Source organism: Drosophila sulfurigaster, chromosome 2R (assembly GCF_023558435.1).
Source record: "Drosophila sulfurigaster albostrigata strain 15112-1811.04 chromosome 2R, ASM2355843v2, whole genome shotgun sequence".
Classification (NCBI taxonomy): domain Eukaryota; kingdom Metazoa; phylum Arthropoda; class Insecta; order Diptera; family Drosophilidae; genus Drosophila; species Drosophila sulfurigaster.
In genome coordinates, this window is record NC_084882.1 from 18,891,281 (window position 1) to 18,913,077 (window position 21,797).

Consider the following 21,797-nt stretch of genomic DNA (forward strand, 5'->3'; position numbering starts at 1 on the left):
GATTGGCTTTGCTGTCATTCTGGCTGCAACAAGTTGCCTGCTGTTGCTGCTGTAGCTAAAACACGATTCTTGCGCCTATTCTGAATCTTCCTCAATTAAATTGCCAACAGTTGGTGTTGCTATTGCTGTTCTTGGTCAAAACATTGGTAGCCATGCATGCGAGAGCATGAAAAATATCTGGAGTAGGCCTCCAATTTCTCATTGATCTTCTCATTGATTTCTTTTAGCTGTAATTGCCTCCTCTTTCCCCGTCCTCATACTCCTCTCCCGTCGCTTCACACTTCAGCTAAAGGCTATTTGCCATAAATAATATATATGGAATCGCTAAGTAGTCTGATCTGGTGCAGTCTGTGCAGACCTGTGCTCGTTCGATTCTTGAGACAATTAGCTCTGACGGCGATAGCATGAGAAAGTTGTTGACAGAATTACTTTGCGATCGCACTCAACTTGATTGCTCGCCTGTTTGCTGCTTTTAGAGCGGGCGTATGGTTTATTGAGTCTTCAACTGTATATTTTAAATCCAGGCTAGAAAGTAAATTCTGTCTTTGCAAATGGCAGTGCGAAAAATCCGCTTAACATTTTTGGTCTTTCATCTAACGACTTTCACATAACTGAAACCAGCTCGGACCCGTTTTAATTAGATTCCTTGAAATTTGCGGTGTAATGTTTAAATGCGCATCGATGGAGAGTTCTATCTCTGCATTCTGGATGGGAGATACCCTGGGAGATAGGACTAGTAGTATAGTTGTAATCTTGTAGACTAGGAGATACCCAGGCTCGAGATGATCATGCTTAAAAGTTGCTTATTTCTGACGTACTGACTTACTGACAATAAGGAGATTACAATAGTACAAGAATAACAAAATATAAATGAAGTATGATTAGATGCAATGAGTCCAGCAAATACAAAACGAATGCATCGATAGGAATGAGAATGAGAAGTTTAAAATAAAGAAAATATGTTATATTTACAAGTAATTGAATACTCAAAGTGTAAGTATCTAAAAATAGAATACTTTATTATAGGACAATAGGACAATAGACCATTATGTTAATTGCAAAAGTATCTGACTTATACAAAATAATATGAATAATCCAATGTATCAAGAAGAGATATATGTATGTATAAGACGCAAGCAGACAAAATGATAGTTAAGCTACAAAACTATTTGCAAATTACAATTGTTCGTACCGTAACCATCGGCTCTCACCTCCGCTAGCAACTTTAGACCTCAGAACTCATTTAACTTGTTAGGGCTTAGCGCAATGTAATGAAAGTGAATGCAATGGACTCACACTGTAGTCATATTTATCAATGAGTGTCCGTTACATAGTTGACGAAATTAATATGCTTTGGCCCATTGTCAATTACTCGTTGTTTTGTCTGCAGCCGGCTGATAAATCATTATGGGCTAGCGACAAAAAATGAAAGCGAATGGAGACGGCAATGGCACAGAGGCGGGGTAAATCTGCCCTCAATATATAGGCACGCGTCGTGAAAGAATGCCCAAGTCCAAGTGCAACAAAGTGGAAAAGGCAGGCCAAAAGTGTTTGGGGCTGTGCTGCCCCTTAAAGGGCAGTGCGAGTCGCCACCGCGGGGCGACGGTGAAAATGTGTAATGACGAACTTTACTTTATGCATATTCAAAACGAAGAAGATTGGGCATCGCGACTCTGGTGTAAAGAAGCGGTAGCATTCCTCATGGCTGTGGCACGATTCGCTTGTTTTGGCGCACGTTTCGTGCGACGGCCGGCTATCGAATTTCAAGTAGCTGACCAATAGCTGCTTGTTAGAGTGAGCCCTGATAAAAGCCAATGCCGCGTTGAGCAGCACATTCAATTGTCAAACAGTGCTGGTGCAGTACACACAAACAACCGAATCACCAAAACGGATTAAACCCAACGAAGCAGGATTACAAACGAAACAAATTCTACAATGGCTGCCAATCAGAAACTCATCTTTGCCCTTTTCGGACTCTGTTTGCTCTGCGATTTGGTTTTGTGCCAGCAGCAGGCGAGCAACAACTCCAACACCGAAGCCGATGCAGATCTGGCTGGTTAGTAGAAATGGGTTTTACAATTTGGTGACTACAACTAACTATATTTTTTTGTTTATTATTTTATTCAGAGAGCCGAACTTTCGGTCATCATTTCATGCGCCGCATTAGCTTCGCCTTGGTGCCCGGCGCCTTTGTTGTGGGTGTGATTACCACTTTGCTGGCTGCCTTGACGGTCGTCTCCATGAAGGGTCTGGGTGTTGGTGTCATCCTCTTGGTGCTGGCCATCGGCCAGATGCTCTCCCGAGCTCTGCCCGTGCATGCCGCGGCCGCCTATGCGGCTGCTCCGGCTCCTGTTCCCGTTGTCTACTCCCATTCGCACACACAGCAGCCTGTGTGGCTGGAGAAGGAGTGGTAAGAGGAACTCGAAGCTCGAGCTGGTAGCAGGCCTAATTATACCTCAGCGAGCATGCAACCAAATAATAATTTAAGACTAGTTTAAATTATTTATTTATTTATACTGAACTTATTTATTTACAAGTAAATTATTTAATGCATCGATCAATAATTTATTTTTTACCTCTTTCGCGTCGCCCAATGAAAAGTGAAATTTATTTGCTCACCATCCGCAGCTGCTGCGTCTCATTTGGTATGCAACTCAGATCCGTACACACGATTTACGGTTCTTTCGATTGCTCTTCCGCCGCCCGCCGCAATTCCAGCTTTGGAAACGTGCAACGTGCTCCAAAGCATGTAAAGAAAGTCTATCGTCGTTGTCTCTGCTATAAAATGGGTCGGCGGCACTTAGTCAAATACAGAAAAATGAAAATGATTGATTCGCTAGCATGAATTTCTCTATCGATCGCAATCGATTGTATGCAGTACTCACTCACTTACTTACTTACTTAGATCTTATTATGGTTGGCAAACTAATTAAATATGAACTCTCACTTGATTGGCTGTCGGTTAATTAAAGCGTGTCTAAATGACGTCGCGTCAACCAGTTTAAGTCCGGCTTCAATTGTTCCACTTTGCGGCCAATTTAAGTTTTGCTGCACTTGCAAAAGTTTCTAATCTGTTGTCGCCGTTGATGTCTCACTGGCATATCGCTAATACACATGAGTGTGTATGTAGATAGCGATAACATGGCTAACTAAGTGTGGACAAATAGTGCTCAGAAAGCAAAAGCGATAAGCATTGACAGCTTATCTAGAATCTAGCGCTAAAATTATGCGATAATCCCCATGTTTTGAATGGTGTCATTGAATAACTTATTGAATTTCACGGCCAGCCAAAAATGGGTTGGCCATAAGTCAGGCAAATGGGGCACAGACATCGAGAGCACCGGCACATTTGACCCGCTAAGCTAAATTTAAGTGACCACCAAGATGCTGTTGCTTGTTGCATGTTGCTCGTAAACCAGTTGCCCGAAAGCGGCTAAGAAAAGAGCAGCGCAGCCAGTGTGTGACTGTCGAGAAAAAGTGTTGGCCAGGATGGTGGCTGATGCTTTGATCTCTGCTGCTGCTGCATTCAGTTTGGCGCTGTTGCTGCTCTCGTGCAGTCGTGCAGAAATCGAGACCAAAAAAGTTTGCAAACAAACAAATATAATTACTAACATATCAAAACAGAAATGCGCTGTACACTCATTGCGGTTTATGTCCTGTTAGGACTCTGCTTAACAAATGCTCTAGATTCGGTAAAAAAAAATGTAGAGACAACCAAAGTTTAAAAATGCAATTCATTAAATAAATTCCCTAATTCATTACAATTCAAATTTGAAGAAATGACAACGATCGTGCTCATCTTCATTTGACATATTAATTTTGTTAATTTTTCATTGCATACTTTGCAGCGCGCATTTAAATACTGTGATGACACGAACAAAAGCTGCGTGACACGAAAATACGGCTCAACGATTCCCATGCGCATTTATGAATGTCTCAGTGAGTTCAGCATGCTGCGCTGCACGAAACTCTTTGTGCTGCAAAAATTGGAGGAACGCAAACAGTTGCCGCAGTCAGGAAATTTGACAAAGGACTTTATGGATCAGTTCTTTGGCGAGGAAACGCAGCTTGGCAGCTTGATAGGCGAGAAATATCGACAGATGTCTGAGAAGGAGTTGAATCAGCGACTGGTAAAGAATTTCCAACGCTTCTTCAAGCATCGCGACATTAAGCTACACTTCTTGCCCGGCATGCTAGTGAAAATTGTACCCAGCAAGGAGAACAAGCTGAAGTTTACGCTAAAGAAAGGTAAGTTTCAATAGTTGTAGATGAAACTCTCTTTCATTGTCTGCTTATAGCTATGAAATCTCGAATGGGACGTGCTCGACGACGTGATACGGAAGAGATGCAACTGAATCTAATGAATCTTCCGTCCATGTCGGGAGCACCCAGCGGCACCGGCACCAGCGCCAGCGTTGAGAACTACGAACCGGAAGCGGAGGGCGACTCCAAGCAACAAGGCTTGGGAGCTGTGCATGGCGGAGACAGTGCTGGAGGCGGTGGAATGCTCAACAAGCGCAAGAAGAAGCAATCCTATAAGATGACAATGCTTCAAGTGGCAGTGCCCATCTTAGTGCTGCCCATTATTCTGCTCGGCAGTCTGCTGCCCTTCGTTCTGCCCACGCTGAAGATGGCCACCATTTTGTCGCTGTTCATGAACAATGGCGCCTTTCTGGCCGCCATGCTCTACGCCTATGCTTCCGCCTCCGCTACCGCTGCCAATCAGCCACAACACATTAGCTATGGGTATGGGTCAGATGGTTTTCATTAATGATTTCCTCAACCTGTGTACGTCTCCAATACTTCCCTAAATAAAGACTGTCTCTCACTTCAAACCATTTGTTTACCAATTAGTGGCAGCATAGAAACCTATAAAAGAATTATAAATTTAAATCTTAATATTCAGTATGACGGAATTTAAAAAATGAGCAACGACTAAATTGACATCGACCTTTTGTTCGATCTCCGATCTGTTATATTATAATTGCTAATCAAAAGTTTCAGTTTCGCAAACCGTTCTGACTCTAGTTCAACAGAATTTCAATTGAGAAATATGCTTTAAAATTTGCAAGTCTAAATTACAGAATTTACATTATTAATTCCGAAATGGCTTTTGTTAAATCATTTAAAAATAGAACAATTAGCATTTTACATAAAGAAAAAAGCCCTTTAAATATATAGAAAATAAATCGCATTTGAAATTCAAAAGGCATGTAAATAATTATGCGTCAACTCTAAAAATAAAAGAAGTCGAAAAATCGAATAGAGCATAAGCACGATTCTTTAGTTGACATTTCTCAAGCAAAGCTTATTAAGTGAGCTATTTTTCTTTGTGTTTCCTTTTCGACCAACTTATTAAAAATGTATGAGATCGTGTGACTCTGAAGCAATATTTTTTTGCGATAACTAGTTTCAAATACGATGCGGTGGCACGCTTTGTCGGTACTTCCCAAACGTGAGACTTAAGAAGCGACAAATTGAGCTATTGAAGCAAGTAAAACTCGTATTGAGAAAATTATATGCGACACTTGGCTGATTAATGATTAGAAGATATTTTAAAATGTATTAGCGAGGGCATTGATAAGAGGAATATTGAAAACTTTCCATTCTTGACCGCTGCAATCGAATGAATAAACTCGTGAATATTTTGCATTGATTAGGAAACATTTTATTCCATTTTTGCGCATCCGCCTAAATCCCGTAACAAAACATAATTCATATGTATATTTTTTGGAATTTTAGCGAGTTTTTTCTGATTTTGTTGTTTATACAATTTTGTGATTATAGATACAGTAGACTTATAGCTGAATATCCTACACACCTAATAACTAACAATAAACAATTTACACAATTTTAAGCTTTGCGTCACTTAAAATTTATCCATAGATTATGGTATTTATATCTAGAACCTCTTGCGTCGTTATAACATATGTTACATAGTTTTTCTTTTTTTTTTACGGGCGCTCTTAAGTTGTCCAATATTGTATGATATTTTTGTTACGCGGTAGTATTAAAATTATATTTTTTGTGTAAGAGTGCTCACTGGAAAACTTGTTGCTCGCACACCAATTTGCACTTGTCTCGAATATAAAATTTACTTTTTGGAATTGAAGCCATTTAACATTTTGCTTTGCCCTCGATGCGCCATAAACTATCCCATCAACATATCGGTTAATAGCATTCACACGCACACTCACACACTCGATTTGGTATTTTTCTCCAATTATATGTAGAAGTATTAATTAATTTTCGCCATATACCATATACCAGATAATCGAGTGTGTGATGCCATGTGATGCGATTATTTAACATAAGTATCCTTAAATACTGCAGTCCTAATGTTTTTTGTTAAAACCCAGAAAGAGGCTCGCATATTTAGTATTTATAGTTTGGTAACGCAACCGAGACGCAACATGACGTGTCGTCTAATCCTGTTTGCACTGTAGATCACTGTTCGCAATTGAGGCACTCTTGCGATCTTCCTCGGTAACATCCTTATCGTCCCAGCCCCAGACAGCGGTCTCCTCCGCATCGTGATCTAAATGCACGACCATCTCATTGGTGGGAGTATTGTTTGTGTTGTTGTTATCATCAAGCTGTGAGGCAATATGACTGCCATCACCAGTGCGCCTGAGGCGCCTGTAAACCATCTCCTTGGTAACATACTTCAGGTCATAGGCTTGACCTGCACATAGAGATTGTCAATTAAAAAGCTGTCCGTGGATATATTTTCCATAATGCTTACCAATCTTTGCCATCGCATCGAGGAAACCAGTTGTCCAGTTGGCGTTGTAGGTTGAGCCCAGCTCAGCTGCTTTGTAGTCCCAGGGGAAGACATGGTGATAGTTATGCCAGCCTTCGCCGAGAGTGAGGTTTGCCACCCACTTGGAGTTGGCGGAGCTAATAGACATATCGTAGGGTTTCATGCCGTAAAAGTGAGCGGCGCTGTTCACCAGCCAAGTGGCGTGCAGACTGAGGCAATAGCGTAGCATGGAGCAGGTGAAGAAGCACACCTTCAAAGAGGTGCCCATGAAGTAGTAAGGGATCATCATGGGCACAACGAAGCAGCAGATGGGCATCACCACGAAGTAGTATCTGAAGGATAAAATATTAATATTTCAATTTACAAATGCTTTCAATATTCGAACTTACTTCTTCTGGAACCTCACAACGGGATCGGCTTCAATGTCGGACATGTCAATGTGTTTGCCCTTGCCTCCAACATCGGGATGCTTCTTGCACAACAACCAACCCATGTGGGCGAAGAAGAAGCCGCGACGCGAGTTGTGGGGATCGGCGTGTGTGTCGGTGAACTTGTGGTGCACACGATGATCGCGAGTCCACTCCCAGATGCTGTTCTGGAAGGCCAACGACTGGCACAGCATGAGGAAGATGCGCAGTGGCAGCTTTGCCTTGTACGCCTTGTGCGACCAGAGACGATGAGCGCCAGCCGTAATGCCCAGGCCGCCCAAGACCGAGGTAAAGTATACTGAAAATAGGAAATGACAAATCAACATCATACGGATTTACACTCTCTCTGAGCACTGTTAACTTACTGGGGATAATCTCCAGATAGGCGTTCTCGGCAAAGATCAAAAAGAGGCCATACAATGCAGTCGAGTGCAAGATGATGAACAACACCACATTGTGCCACACAATCTGCGTTTTGAATGGCTCTGGTGTGGCTGCTTTCTTTGCCTCCGTTGCCGGAGCGGCAGCTGCCACTGGCATCAACTTCTTGGCTGGCGGCGGGGCTGGGGCTTGCTTGGCAGTCGCAACAGGTGCGCCCGTCGACGACATCTTGTTGTTGTTGGCATCAGAAATGGCTGTCTCGGCCAATATAAAGGTGCTGCCTATTATATTCGGTGCCATCTGCAAAAGATCGCATACGAGATCGTAAATAAGTCTGTTGTATATTCACAAATTTATGTTTACGGAATTGAAATGAAGCATGTCCATAGTTGACGCATTTGACGCTTCCTTATTAATTGCCTGTCAGCAGCTCGTCTCAAAGCTTTGACTGCTCAATTATGTGCAGCTTTTTCAGATGCAAATCGCGGCTCATTTCATATGCTCGTCATGCAGCCAACTATGTACCTGCTGCTGCTGCTGCTGCTGTTGGGGCTTTCTTCAAACATGGCCTGACATCTCCCCCAACAGCTGCACGGGCTAATTACGGATCGACTTGAAGAGCTGATGCCAGTCACAGTCGCCTCATTACCGAACGACCTTCAGCAAATATAGTTGAGCTACTTCAGCTACTCGAAATCCGAAACAACAAAAAACAAAACAGACACCTAAGCGGAAGTCGCAGGTAATCGACTCAAAACGAAACGAAAACAAAGAGCAACAACAAAAAAAAAACAACAACAGCAAATTGATTCAATAAGCACAATTCTGTCCAATTCCAATAAGCAATCAATAATCGCTTTTGGCATCAACAAAATCAAATATTTTGCATATCATTTTAATAGTTATAGAATAAAGTCGAAATGTAATATGCTAAGTTGTTGTATGTATATAATCAAATACATGTACATACGTTGATCTGGGAGTGAAATAAATTAGAACTCATGCATTTGAATTCAACAATGTGCATTACGCATACGCAGCGTGGCCCGCGCGCTTTGATATGCGACACCTTGACGCCGTACATTGTTGTTAATTGTTTTCGCTTTGTTTGCATTGCTTTGCTTCGCTTCGCTGCACACTCGCTGACGTTAGCTGATGAAGATGCAACTGTTATTGCAACCAAAAGCCGAAGCGTTTAAAAATTAATGACTTGCATGCTGGCATTGGCCATGTGTGAATTTGAGTGTTACGTCTGCCGTCTCTTTGGTAATTGCACTTACCAGTGCAACAACTCAGCAGCAGGCCAAACAACTTGTTCTCACTATAAAGCGCGTGTTCATGAGAAGCTTTTCGATTTGGCAAACTGGCTAAATGGGCAACAAACCAACTGCTTGCCTGCCTGTTTGTCTGATAGTTTGCTGGGGGCTTGGGACAGGCAAATTGTTGTTTGGATGTTGGCTTCTTTAGAATCGACAACCGGTTGACCTCATAACATATGCATGTTGTTTATTGATATAAACAAAAGTATTCTTATTGGTTGTTGAGAATATTTCGTATTTTGTATTTTGTACAGTGTATGTTTCTTGCTCAGCTTCGTGCATGTATTTCAAGTCAATAACTTGTGCTGTGGCACGGTTCAATGTCAAGTTGGCAACCACAGCCGAAAGCAACGATTAATCGAGAATGGAATTACAGGTGTGCTAGAGAGCTCAGGCTCGAGCCAACGATACGTTTTAATCTAATTTGCCAAACCCTTGACATTGAAATCTATTTCAACTTTGCATTAAATATACATACATTACTTATTCAAAATGCCGAAAATGCGCACATCGAATTCGGATCAATTAAAAACACACCACTTTGCTTTACCTCCAACTTTGCCACAGACAAATTCAATTGAGTCTAATTAATGAGTCCAATAAATAAATCGCACAGCCCAAATAACAATTGCATAAGTAACAGAAGTTATGCTAATTACGTGAAAGAGAAATTAAAAGCTAAATAGTTAGACTGGCTGCGGATTAAAGTCCCCCCAAAAAATGTTGAATTAATTCTGGGTGTTGCCATTGCCACGCGCTTGATCGCATATATCAAACACGTTTCTCGTCAATCGAAAATTTAATGCCAATCGTCAAGTTCAAGTCAAGTTATCTGCGATGAGACATAGTATGGTAAGCAATCATCCTTAGCAGATAGAACCCAATCGGTGTATTAGCATAGTTAAGTAACAGACAAAAACTGAATAGAAATAACAAATTATGCATAGAACAGCTTTTGCTAAGAATCTTAAAATACATATAGACGAAATCTTTTCAGATACTCGTCTATGCTGTGAAATCAAGGTTCTTTTGAATGGCAACAAGTTTTGCTCAGCTAGCCACCTGAAAGCTGAAGGTTGCCATCAACCTTTTGCCAGAGGTTTTTGGCAGCTAAGTTGGGGCTTTAAAAGTTGGGGTTTTTTTGGGCTGATGCGATGGCGTTGGAAGCGTTGGCCACGATGAAGATTCGACTCTGATCGGTGCCCGGCAACCAAGCACGTCACGGACCGCAACGAACCGAATGAATATAATAATAACAATAAATCTAATGAGTGCGAGAGTGTCTCTTTCTATCGGTGTGCTGAAGCAGTAAATGTGTCTAAGCTGGACACATATCTACATTCACATTCACATTCTCGTCCATTGATCGATTCGCAAAGCGCACGCAGCCAACGACACTGGCCGCATAATAAAAATCTGACTCGAACTGGGAGTGGAACGTGACTTTGGAGGGATTTCACAAGCACATACACACTTCAACTATATTCTTGATGGGTAGGAACTGATTTGAGTAGGCGGAGCATATGAATAGTGCGTGGCATCAATATTCATTTCATTTCGTACTCATCGCATTCATAATTACGAAGCGCGCGCAAAAGAAATTCAATTCAATTGAATTCGAATTCGAATCAACGCATAGAACAATGGAGAACATAGATAAGTATATTCGGCCATATAAAGATATGAGACACCACCTCAACTTTGATATCAAAAGCCAGGCGCTAATCTGCATATTTTATAACTTTATGCGATTCCTCGCATATCGATGTAGTCAGTTGTGCTGCTTTTTAAGGCTAGCATAATTATTTTCTTTATTATTATCTGTACGTGATCAGACATCGATATGGTAGGGGATAGTCGATAGGAGTAATCACCGCTCCATAGTGTTCTCTGATTTTTGATTTCCTCTTTTTTGGTGATTCACAACTATTGTGGTTAGCTATTGACGTTTGCAGTTCGATCGATTGAGGCAATCGTGTTTATTTAAATTCGTTTTTTTTTCTGTTTTATTGCTAACAATGGTTCAAATTTTACGACAGATTCTTGACGCAGCTTCAGCTTTTTTGACTTCCGCAAAATGAAATGTATGATGTGCGATCAAAGACAACCATTCAAGTGGTTACGAGTATCTCGCATATTAATAACGAACTACAATATCAACAATTCATGAAATTAATCTTTAAGGAAGTGTTGACCAACTATTTATGACTACAGATTTCATATTCTGTTGCTTCGCGTTAATCATGATTTTCAGTTTTGATAACCAAAAAAAAAACTTAAATCCATTTTGTTGTTCTCACCTTAATTATTTGCTCAACTTGATTTTAAGGATTATGGATAAACTTTATTTGCGGCACACTTGAAACTTCCTTTGTGGTTTATTTCTCAAAAGTTCTTTCGTTTTTGCTGACACTTTCTTTGGAAGTCTGTCAGTTATATTGATCACTTTTCACTACACGCAAGAGTTCGTATTGCATCCGTTTAAGGATGTTCGGTTTTGAGGTTTTTTGGATTCCTTGAGTTATGATCACAGCACGGCACATCCACGAATTGCGAAGAATGCACGGCGTATGGAGATACGGAACGAGTTGCAGAGCTTTTTTAAGCGGCTAAGTTTCAAAGAAATATTCGCTGAGACCCGAACGGAAACGAACTCTGAGCTGAGAGCTCGGCTTTTGTGCTCTTGATTTTGAGTCTGAACAGTGCCTCTAATGTTTATCATCGTCGAAATTTCAAGACGATTTTCTGTGAGCCGATTCGGCGATTCCGTTGTCGGATTTTCGCTCGCTTCGTTTGGCGATTCTTGAGCTGTGACGATGTCAGCTTGGGGTCGATTTCATATGAAACCGGAGTGATTTAACTAAAGGGGCGAGAGGTGGAGGCTAAAGCAGAGGCTGAGGCTGAAGCTGAGGCTAAGACTGAAGCTAGGGCTGCGTTTATGTTTATTTTTCTTTCGCTTAATTTATTTATGTATTTAGTTTTTTTAAATGTGTGGCGCGTGGCTGCTCTGATTTTTGTCTTTTAACCAACAAAATACTTGAAGCTTAAATGTTTCATGAAAATTGGTAGGGGAAAAACGTTTGTTAAATTAGCATTACATGTCTAGTTGACACAACTCACGTAGGCCGGCGAATCGGCTCTCACGAAAAACTTGCTCCACAGCATTTTGAATACTTATGTATTGTATGTTGCGCTTCTTATCGCCGCCTCGGTGACTTTGGCTTACTCAACAGAGGGCCGCAGCCGCAGGTCATGCAGCTTTAACTATCGGTCAAGTTGAGCATGTCTTCTGCCATTATCGAAAACTAGTTGATGGCTCTTTCATCGGTCTTTATGAAATGAGCTCAGTTCAAGTTATGTAGTTGTGCTTAACAGTTTGCTGACTATTTTCCCAAACTCAATTCGGTTCTAAACATCCCAAAAATAAAAAAACGTGTCTTTTCAAGAGCAAAACTTAATTGCTGTTTAATCAGCGTCAATATTTGGGCCCAAAAACAACATAATGTGAAGAGGCCTCAGTTCTCTAGTTAAATATGAGAGCAGTTTTTAGTCATTATCTATTGTATCAGTTGCGACTGCGCCTTTGTCCAATAATTATGTATTTGTACATCAAGTATTTCTTGTGGCTGTTTACAGTTTTTTTCGTTTTTTGGTCATGTGTTTATTGTTTTTCGCACGGAGCGCAAAAGTTGAAATGAGTTGTGTCTAATTTTGTTTAGTGACGGACACTAAAATTGTTTACTATCCAGGCAGACACAGGCAGAGTGAGAGCGGGTCTCCGGTCGCTATGCAAGTGTCAAAAACCTCTGCTCTGGGCTTGCAGTATGTTTTCATTTTGCAACACACACACATACACACGCCTGAAGGTCAAACTGTGGCAGAGTTGCATCTTACGAGTACGCACAGTGGAGCAAACGCAACAGTCGAACTAAGGGGGGAGTGACAAAGCTTAACCGGTTTGAAATTGGGTCCGAGGAACAACTACATAACATACAATAAGCATTTATGGCGAGACAATTTACAAGTTCACGCATGTGCGAATTTAATAGTGTAATCAACGTTATAATAGCAACATTATTTTAGCACGTGCTCACGTGAATACGACACACGATAATTCAATGATAATCAAGGAACAGAGACTCGACCCGTTTTGTTTTCTGCATTTACTGAATGAGGGCGAAATACTCACGTTGCTCAACATTTTTAAACATGAATAATCAGAAGCCATAAAAAGTAATTACAGTTGATATTCAGAATATTTTATTTTATTTCGTATTTCGCACCACAGTGCATAAGTATACTTATTTTTTATGGTTTATAATCAAGAAGTACTTATAATAAAGTAAATGGATGAGGATATTTAAACATTTAAGTGCTGTCTGTGTAGTAATTAGCAATTGATGTGAAGAATAATACTTGCCCCACTGAGCATTAACATTATTTTTGTTTTTCATTTTTCCGCACAATTAAAAAATTGACACAAAGAATCATAAGTGTGCAAATAACACAATTAAACTGACAGTTTTGTGCCAATAATAATATTTGTATATATTTAAATTTGTCAAAAGTAGCTCTGACTCAAACAGGAAAATTCTAATAAAAAATATCCATAAAAATATTCAAGTTGTTTTCGGTGATAGTTGTTGCATTTGCATAGTTCTTGCACCACTGTACGTAGCAATTATTATGTATACGAGTAGTGTGCAGAGTCAAGTATGTAACCCCTCACATAGTATCTTTTAGCCTTCCTGAGCAATTGAAAGGCAACAGCAGCGACAGCAGCGACAAGCAGTTAACAGCTAATGGCAGTCTTGCTGCCAAAACACATAATGACTTGCAACACTACTCGAATACGCTAACAAAACAACAACGATAAAAGCAAGCAAAAAAAAGAACTTCGAGATGCACAAAGAATTGTGTTGAAGGCAAATTCAAGAACATTTTGCAAGTTCTTGAACAAAGTCAATTACCCAAAAACAATTATGAAAAATTCGCTATCGGCTGATCTCGCACAATGCATTATTAGTTGTGCCGAAGTCGAGATAACAAGTTAAATTTAATTTACCGAAACCATGTGCCCAACCTTTTGGATGACACCAATTTCACTTGTTTGCCTTAGAGTTTATATACGAGTGCTCGGGTTATGCAACGCTTGAACCATTTTAAAGTAAAGTTAATTGAAATGCGACTCGCGAGAGTTGCAAAAGTCAAACTCAAAACAACAGTAACAACAACAACAACAACAAATTCATAGATCAATGAGACAAGGCCTAAAAGGCTGCGTTTTCAAGTCCAAAGTGCGTGAAAACCTAATTAAGCTGATCAACAACACAAAAATGAAAAGGCATTCAGTGCAATGATGATACAATGCGATACAATCCGAGATTGCTTTAACCAACTTATTATGTAAATGCAAAATGAGCGAAACGTAGCCACAGGAAGAACGCAATGTCACACGTCTGTCAACATGACTGCCGACTGAAAATGGCAAGTGGAAAACAAACAGCAAACAGCACTTGCTGCAACATGCTCAAGGAATCCCACTGCTAATCTCAAAGTATCAACGAACCCATAACAAAAAAACACAAATTGATTGAAATCTCAATATTCTGTTGGCCAGTGTGGCAACATTTATGTGTGTGCCATTTATCTAGCAAACGATCCGCTGTTAACACTCGCTTTTACGATCGCCAAAAGTGCTGGTGCTTGCTACAAATAAAATCCATTAGAGCTTAAAGTACCCCATGTACATAGAGAAGAAGTGTTTCTCAAGAAACAAAACGAGAGGGGAATACCCAGAGCAAAGGTTATGCTAGAAGTCTCTCGTCTCATCAAAAATGTACATATTGTATTATTCATACAAAAATGATTAAAGCATTTGTTCTGCATACTTATGGCTGGCGTATTTATGACGACAATTCATTGAGTTCTTTTTTATGAATTCAATAAAACAAAGCTGGCCAAAGTCTTGAATGCAAAATCATTGATATGCTATGAACAAAAAATGGAGTAGCTTCGCAAAAGTAAATTAACAAAATCGATCACGTGCCAATAAACTCGCCGCATTTAACTTTTTTGCTTTCCATTATCTTCTTTTTTTTTTGTGTTTTCTTCACTCTTTTTGCGTGGTTTCCGCGTTCTTTGCGCCTGCACTTCGTCTTTGGCCTGTTTGCTGGGGTGCTTGCTGTATCCCAGAACTTGTTGCCAGATACTTCACTATTTTCATTAACAACATGATCATGATCAGCATCGATAAGACGAAAAAGCCGTATTCCACTTATTAGAATTCAAGAGTACGTTCCAACGACGACGACAAAACCGCAAACCTGATTCGTGTTTTAAATATTCTCTGAGCCTGCGCGCCTAGTATGAGAGCGAGAAGCAAAAAAAAGGCATGCGGCGGTACCACTTGGTTTTTATTTTCGGGGTTTCTATTATTAAATTCTTTTATAGCTTGTTAGCTAAAATATGCATGGGACACACTCATACATACATACAGAACATTGGATGGGATGGATGGGTCGAGTTCAATAATAAAAAAAAATAAGTTTTCAGAATCAAAAACAGAATGATTAATATGCGACAGTCCGGTTAGGGCATCGACAATTAACATCTGCAGTTCATCAGATCACACGAGATAATGTCTGGAATATTCATAAAAACGTTTTTAGCAGCCAGCACAGCACGGACTCAGACACGTCTATTGTAACCATACATAACTAAGTAGGAAGAAACTCTCTTCTATTTTTCTAGAATTTTTTTTATTTATCTATTTTTGATTAATCTCCCAGCATTTCGGAATTCTTTTGATTGGAACTAGTTTTGCTAGAATTCTTAAAACCTTGACTGAAATGTTGTTTAAGTTTTGAACTCTTGACTCTTTTGCTTCGAGGTTTTGAACCCGTAATGTGTTGAATTATGATTCAGAATATTATAAGAAAACGATAAGTTCTGACAAGTTAAATAAATAAATATGCCTAAAGTCAATGGGTGCCATTGATAAAAGCGTATTTACATGCCGAGAACAAGAAATACAGCTTCTCCAAAGATTTGTAATTAAGCGCCTGAAGAAGACATTACTTCCGCTCTGTTTGTCTTCCGCATTTGCCGAGATACAAAAATGTAACTGTAAAGCATTTGAAATAGACTTGTATAAGGACAAAGTTGAAACGGCAATACCACATTGTGGATAAACAATAATTAAAATATGTAAATCGAAAACATATACATAGCAGTAGTCGCCGATGGGGGCCAAAGTCGCGCAAAATCGAAGTTCACCTCGACGAGTCATGCGGCGTTTTTTCTCTTCGGGGTCGGTGTTGAGGGGAGCCCCAGCAGAGGAGCGCTGTCCGATAGGCGAAGAGTGGATCAACGCGTCGCAGCAGACAATAAAGAAACATTAAAATCGAAATCATCAATTCGGTTGGCTGCTGTCTGATTAAATATCAGGAAATATAAAATGCAAAGCAGCCAAAGCAAATTGTAACAGGGCACAATAGCAACAAAAGTGTTGCCGAAAAGCAGCCCAAAAAGAAAACGAGAAAATAAAACGAGTTCCCAGGCCAAAGGCAAACGCAATAGCAAAACGGTGTTGATAAGCCAAGCCAAGTCAAAACTCGTTCGAGTTAGACCGTTGCACGAGAAGCGCGTAAACAAAGACAGTTTGTCAGTCAGCCAATTCTACTAATAGAAAAAGAAAAACAATTTCGAATGGTTGTGTTTCGATAATTAATGCGTCGTTGTTGCTGCTGCTGCTGCTGATGCCGCGGTGTCTTCGACATTCGCATTTGAATTGACATTGACTTTGACCGAGAAATCGAAATTGAAATCGAAGCCAAAGCGGGGTATACTTGCTATGCATGCACACCATGAACTACAGACACACAACTACATCGCTGTAAGCGTGTCTTGCATCGCCGAAACAGCTGATTGCTGCTGGCTGCCCACGAAACATGTTCATCGAAATGACGAACAGCAATTACTTATATACTATAAGTACGAACAATGCACTTGTCCCCTTTGATTGATTCACACATTTTCTGCAAGTCGGAACTTGCTATTAAAATGCTAATAAATGCCAAGTTTTTTTTTTACTGTTCAAAAACTGACTGCAAATGTGTATGACGTTTTCCATGGGCCAATGGACGCAAAATATCATGGACTTTTTTGTTCATAAACTGACCATGAGAAATTCATTCATCGTCGTGGGGTCGCACCATTAAGAAGCGGCCACCCACCGAATGTTAATATGTACATATATTGCCGTTGCTGCCGCACCGCAGTCATTGGGTCAAGTTTAATAAGAAAAATATTAAAAAAGAAACAACAAATAAACAGTATGCTAGAAATATTACTTAAAGACTAGATCAAAAAACGACATTGACCGTCTTGCCTAGGCCAACCATAGATCAGCGCATTATGCGAATGGTAGAAGAGGTAGCCAAAAAAGAGTGCCGTAAACAAAAGTCACTGGGTTATTTGCACTTTTTAGCATAGCATAGGGTCGAACTTCTGCCAAATCTAATGGCTATGCTAATAGTATACCTGATCATGCTAGTGCGCTACGAATATTGCCGACGCCGACGCGACATCGTTTATTGTTATTTTCTTCATTTCCTGGTTTGTTGGTTGCGTTGTCGGTTGAGAGTTATAATCAATAATTTGTTGCGTATCAATGGCTCAGCTAACATTGGCCTCCATATCACACATTAATGTTTTATCCACATTCTTATACAATATTTCACTAACAAATTAATTACAATTTCAAATTTAATACGCCTGCCGTGTAGTTCACCTCTTTAAGTTATAGGAAACTATAAATTGCTCAATTAATATTTATTGCTATTTAACTTAATTTGTAGGTTGAATATTTCCCAAATAAAGATAAATTAAATCTATAACCGATTATTATAAGTTGGCTTATTTATTTCTGGAAATAATCTAAGCATTATAATATACTACTAACAATTCAATTTGAAACTTCATAAATTAGAATAACACCCGATGAGGTCAAAATCATAGTCTAAAATGGATATTATCCATTATCCATATTACTTTCGCTGTCGGGGCTTAAGAAATTCTTACAAATTGTATCGCCTAATATATTTGTATTTCATTTATTATTTATAAGAAGTTCGAGTAATTCTATTATTAATGTAACTAATTATAATTGGAAAATGTAAGAATTTCGGAAAAATTATAATGAGGTATCACAAAACTGTCAATTTAAAATGCTTTCCCTTCTAAAGACTCAACCCTGTGAAAGACAATTGTGATTTTAAGAGGGCTTGTCTATTAGGAATTTGCAATTTGGCCGAAAATTCATTTAACAAAGTACTTTATCTTAAGGAGAAGACAAGCTATATATAAATATAAGCCATGTACCCCATGTGTTCCTGACGAGTCGAGGCTAACAAGTTCGAGCCCCAAGGATTAACGACATCGTTGACGCTGATCAAGTATATATACTTTATAGGGTCAGATGCCTATATAATATTATAATTATGTTAAAAATATTACTTGTAAGCATAAAATACGTAAAAAATAAAAATGATTGAAAACAGTAATAATTTGTTTATCCAATTTAGTTGTATATGTTTCTTTTTAAAACTTTCTGAAATGCTTCTATACGAAGCAACCTCACATAGAATTAGTTTAGCATTTAAATTCTGTGTACTTTGTCTTTTTTATTTAAATCGAGTTTTAAATTAAGTGTTGTTTATTGTGGTCCGAAACCTGTTTGCTGAATAAGTACATAAAATTCAAAATATTAACTAAATGCCTAAAGGTGTGCTTCACTTTTTGAAACAGCAATATTTTAGTTATGGAAGGTAATTGATATTTGCTGCACGCACATTGTGCATTTATATATATAACTAGCAAATATATCACGCCTGATAATAGTGAAAAAGATGAGTCTTAATTTTATATTAATTTTGGGGTATGAAAAAGAAGCTTAATGCTTAAACTATTCAAAAAGTTGCGCCATGTCGCAAGTGTAATATTCGTAAATGCAGTATATTTCTGGCAATAAAATAGTACATTACCAAATTTCATTTGGTGTTACGCTGACGCTAACACAAGTCGGTCACACTTTCATCTTATCTCAGAAATGTTGACAAATTTAATCATTGTTTTGTAAACCACTCATTTTTTCTATATATACGCATATATAAGTCGTACATATATTCGTTTGGTTTTTATACGCAACAGAGAGCGCGAAATATGATTGCAATTATATTTAGTGTACGAGCAACAACAAAGCAATGACAGTGCGCGGCATAGAAGCCATCAATTTATACATGCCGACGTCAAAGGCTGATGCAGCTACAGCGATCAAAACCGACGTACGCGAGGAAACAGGACGAACAATTGAACCTGTTGTAATTGGTGGCGACATAATGACATCTGTGGAGCGATATAAGCAAGAGTGGAGTCAGTTGTTGGCTGATTTGGACGAGAATCCAGAAAAATTGCGACTTGCTGCATTCAATGGCCAGCTTAAAATGTCGAAATTTCGCAGCATCCACTGGGCGCTTTTGCTGCGTGTTTTAAACGTTGATCATCGCAGCTGGCATATTCAGCGTGGCCAACAAAGAAGCAGGTAAACTACTCCAATGTTATTTATGTACTCCTCTCATAATAATACAACCAATTCTTTATGCAGATATGACAAGTTTCGTCTGGATTATGTTCGCAATCCTCACGAGCTGGCTGCAAACGACGACGATGATCCATTGTCGCAGTCCACGCAAAGCGCATGGAATCAGTATTTTAGCGATCAGGAATTGTTTGCGGTCATACGACAAGATGTCGTGCGCACCTTTCCAGGTGTCGAGTTTTTTCGCAAGGAGCTTATCCAGAATGCCATGACAAACATTTTATTCTATTATGCTCGGGAGCATCCTTATATGTGCTATCGTCAGGGCATGCACGAGATTTTGGCACCCATAATCTTTGTGCTCTACAGCGATCACCAGTCGCTGCTGCACTTCAGCGAGATTGCCAAGACTGACGATATAAACGAGACGCTACTGAATGTGTTGGATACGGCGTATTTGGAAGCAGACACCTAGTGAGTTAACTACTATTGAGATTTTAAATACAAATAATAACATGACCCGATTGTAGCTCCATTTTCTCGCGACTCATGGCTTCCGTGGAGTCCTATTATCGCGTCTCAAACCTGGTGTCCACATCAAGCGGGTATATTGAAACGCAAACCTTAAATGAGGTAAAATGCCCTCACTCTTTAAATGAATTCTTCCTATAATAATTACACTGAATTTACAGTCTTCAGGCAACGGAGACAATGAGCCCCAATCGGAGGTTGAGGTTATCAGTCAATTGAATTTCATACGTGATAAAATTCTTGCCAAACAGGATCAGCATCTGCATCATTATCTGCTTAAAATGGAAATTCCATTGCACATATTTGGCATGTGAGTTCTGGAAGTGTAATTAATATATCAGCTATCATTGCTATTTCACTTATTAGTCGTTGGCTGCGCCTTTTGTTCGGCCGTGAGTTTATGCTTTTGGATCTGTTGCTGCTGTGGGACGCCATCTTTGCGGACAGCGATCGCTTCGATCTGCCCAACTATATCTTGGTGGCCATGCTGGTGCACATTCGAGATAAGCGTGAGTTAAACCCGCTTTATTGCGGCGTAGCACATCGATTAATTATCGCCATTTGCAGTGCTGTTGAGCGATTACACAACATCGTTGACTTATCTCATGCGTTACCCAAGCTATGTGGACGTCAATTTGGTACTGCGCCATGCGTTGCATATGCAGAATCCCAAACAATTCGAATACCCCACGAATGCCTTCAATTGTGTCTCCTTCACAAGCAACAGCGATTCAACGCCACCCGCATCTGAGTCACAAACTTTCAAATTACGACCGCGCACCAATTCAGAAGCATCAACTATTGGCAGTGGCATACAAATTGATCGCCACATCGCCTTCTTGCAAGCGCAAAATGCAGCCAATTCCTCGGCATTGGCCAAGCTCTCCGATACACATGGTGCGGCAATGGATGGCTACTTAGAAGACGTAAGCACAAGATACAAATTGAACTATATTTGTGTTTACATTTCGTATGATTTTTGTAGAGTCCTGAGCTACTGCGTCTGGAGCTAAAGAACGCCCAGACTGTCATTAAAATAGCGCGCAGCAAGCTGGCTAACTATCTGACTACAGTTCGCCAGCATATGGGCAAGCAGAGCAACGAGGAATTAAGTCGAACCCTTGATGGGATCGAGGAGCTCTGCAGCTTTCTAGATGTCAAATTCATATTTCCATTACACGCTCGTTCCGCTCCCATCGACAAGGCAGACGAGGCCAATGAACGGAAGCAGTTGAATAGTGCCAGAAAAAGCATAAGAACAGCCAGCACACCAAACATCACATCAAAACTTGTGGCCATTCAATCGCCAGCTGCGGTTGCTGCTGCTCCTAGTAGCTATGAGGTGCCTGAGAATGCATTCATGCACAACTCAACACGTCGCTTGCTTGGCAATCGGCGTGAAATAGAATTATCAACGATCACAAGCGATGAAAGACCAGAAACTATGATGCTGCAGAATGGTCTGCCAGCGGCTGAGCCGCAACAGCGACCGCAATGAAGCATTGCCAGCAATAATGGTGACTAAATTTAGTACACGTATCCGTATCGACTGAATAAGCTACAATTATAGGGCGTCTATTGATTAAGAGAATATTGTGAAAATGTGTGCATAATCCTAATGAAACGCTTTTTATTTAAACTGATGAGAAAAGAATAAATTTATCCATTCTTGAAAGTGCAGAAATATGTATTTAATATTTTCATAAATTTATATATATAGTTACATATTGTTGGAGTAAATATTAGAAAATGCGTATGAAATTGGGAAAACTAAT

The 21,797-nt window shown here is 39.8% G+C and overlaps 4 protein-coding genes across 4 annotated transcripts; 3 read left to right on the forward strand and 1 right to left on the reverse strand.

Moving 5' to 3' along the window:
- Positions 1-1,715: 1,715 nt before the first annotated feature.
- On the forward strand, positions 1,716-2,575 carry LOC133838655 (protein apnoia). The gene is made up of 2 exons (XM_062269825.1): positions 1,716-2,056; positions 2,128-2,575. The coding sequence occupies exons 1-2, from the start codon at positions 1,936-1,938 to the stop codon at positions 2,412-2,414; spliced, it is 408 nt and encodes a 135-aa protein (XP_062125809.1). The 5' UTR covers positions 1,716-1,935; the 3' UTR covers positions 2,415-2,575.
- A 955-nt stretch (positions 2,576-3,530) lies between these two features.
- LOC133837183 (uncharacterized) lies at positions 3,531-5,862 on the forward strand. Its single transcript, XM_062267860.1, has 3 exons — positions 3,531-3,692; positions 3,849-4,248; positions 4,299-5,862. Exons 1-3 carry the CDS (start codon positions 3,627-3,629, stop codon positions 4,769-4,771), a joined length of 939 nt encoding a protein of 312 aa, XP_062123844.1. The 5' UTR covers positions 3,531-3,626; the 3' UTR covers positions 4,772-5,862.
- LOC133837182 (acyl-CoA Delta-9 desaturase) lies at positions 5,646-11,475 on the reverse strand. Its single transcript, XM_062267858.1, has 5 exons — positions 11,192-11,475; positions 7,557-7,872; positions 7,153-7,489; positions 6,746-7,095; positions 5,646-6,685 (listed from the first exon to the last, which is right to left on the reverse strand). The coding sequence occupies exons 2-5, from the start codon at positions 7,870-7,872 to the stop codon at positions 6,426-6,428; spliced, it is 1,263 nt and encodes a 420-aa protein (XP_062123842.1). The 5' UTR covers positions 11,192-11,475; the 3' UTR covers positions 5,646-6,425.
- Positions 11,476-18,976: 7,501 nt separating this feature from the next.
- Positions 18,977-21,706, forward strand: LOC133838547 (TBC1 domain family member 5). Its single transcript, XM_062269694.1, has 7 exons — positions 18,977-19,494; positions 19,558-19,965; positions 20,022-20,124; positions 20,184-20,332; positions 20,389-20,531; positions 20,590-20,948; positions 21,008-21,706. The coding sequence occupies exons 1-7, from the start codon at positions 19,157-19,159 to the stop codon at positions 21,518-21,520; spliced, it is 2,013 nt and encodes a 670-aa protein (XP_062125678.1). The 5' UTR covers positions 18,977-19,156; the 3' UTR covers positions 21,521-21,706.
- The last annotated feature ends 91 nt before the right edge of the window (positions 21,707-21,797 follow it).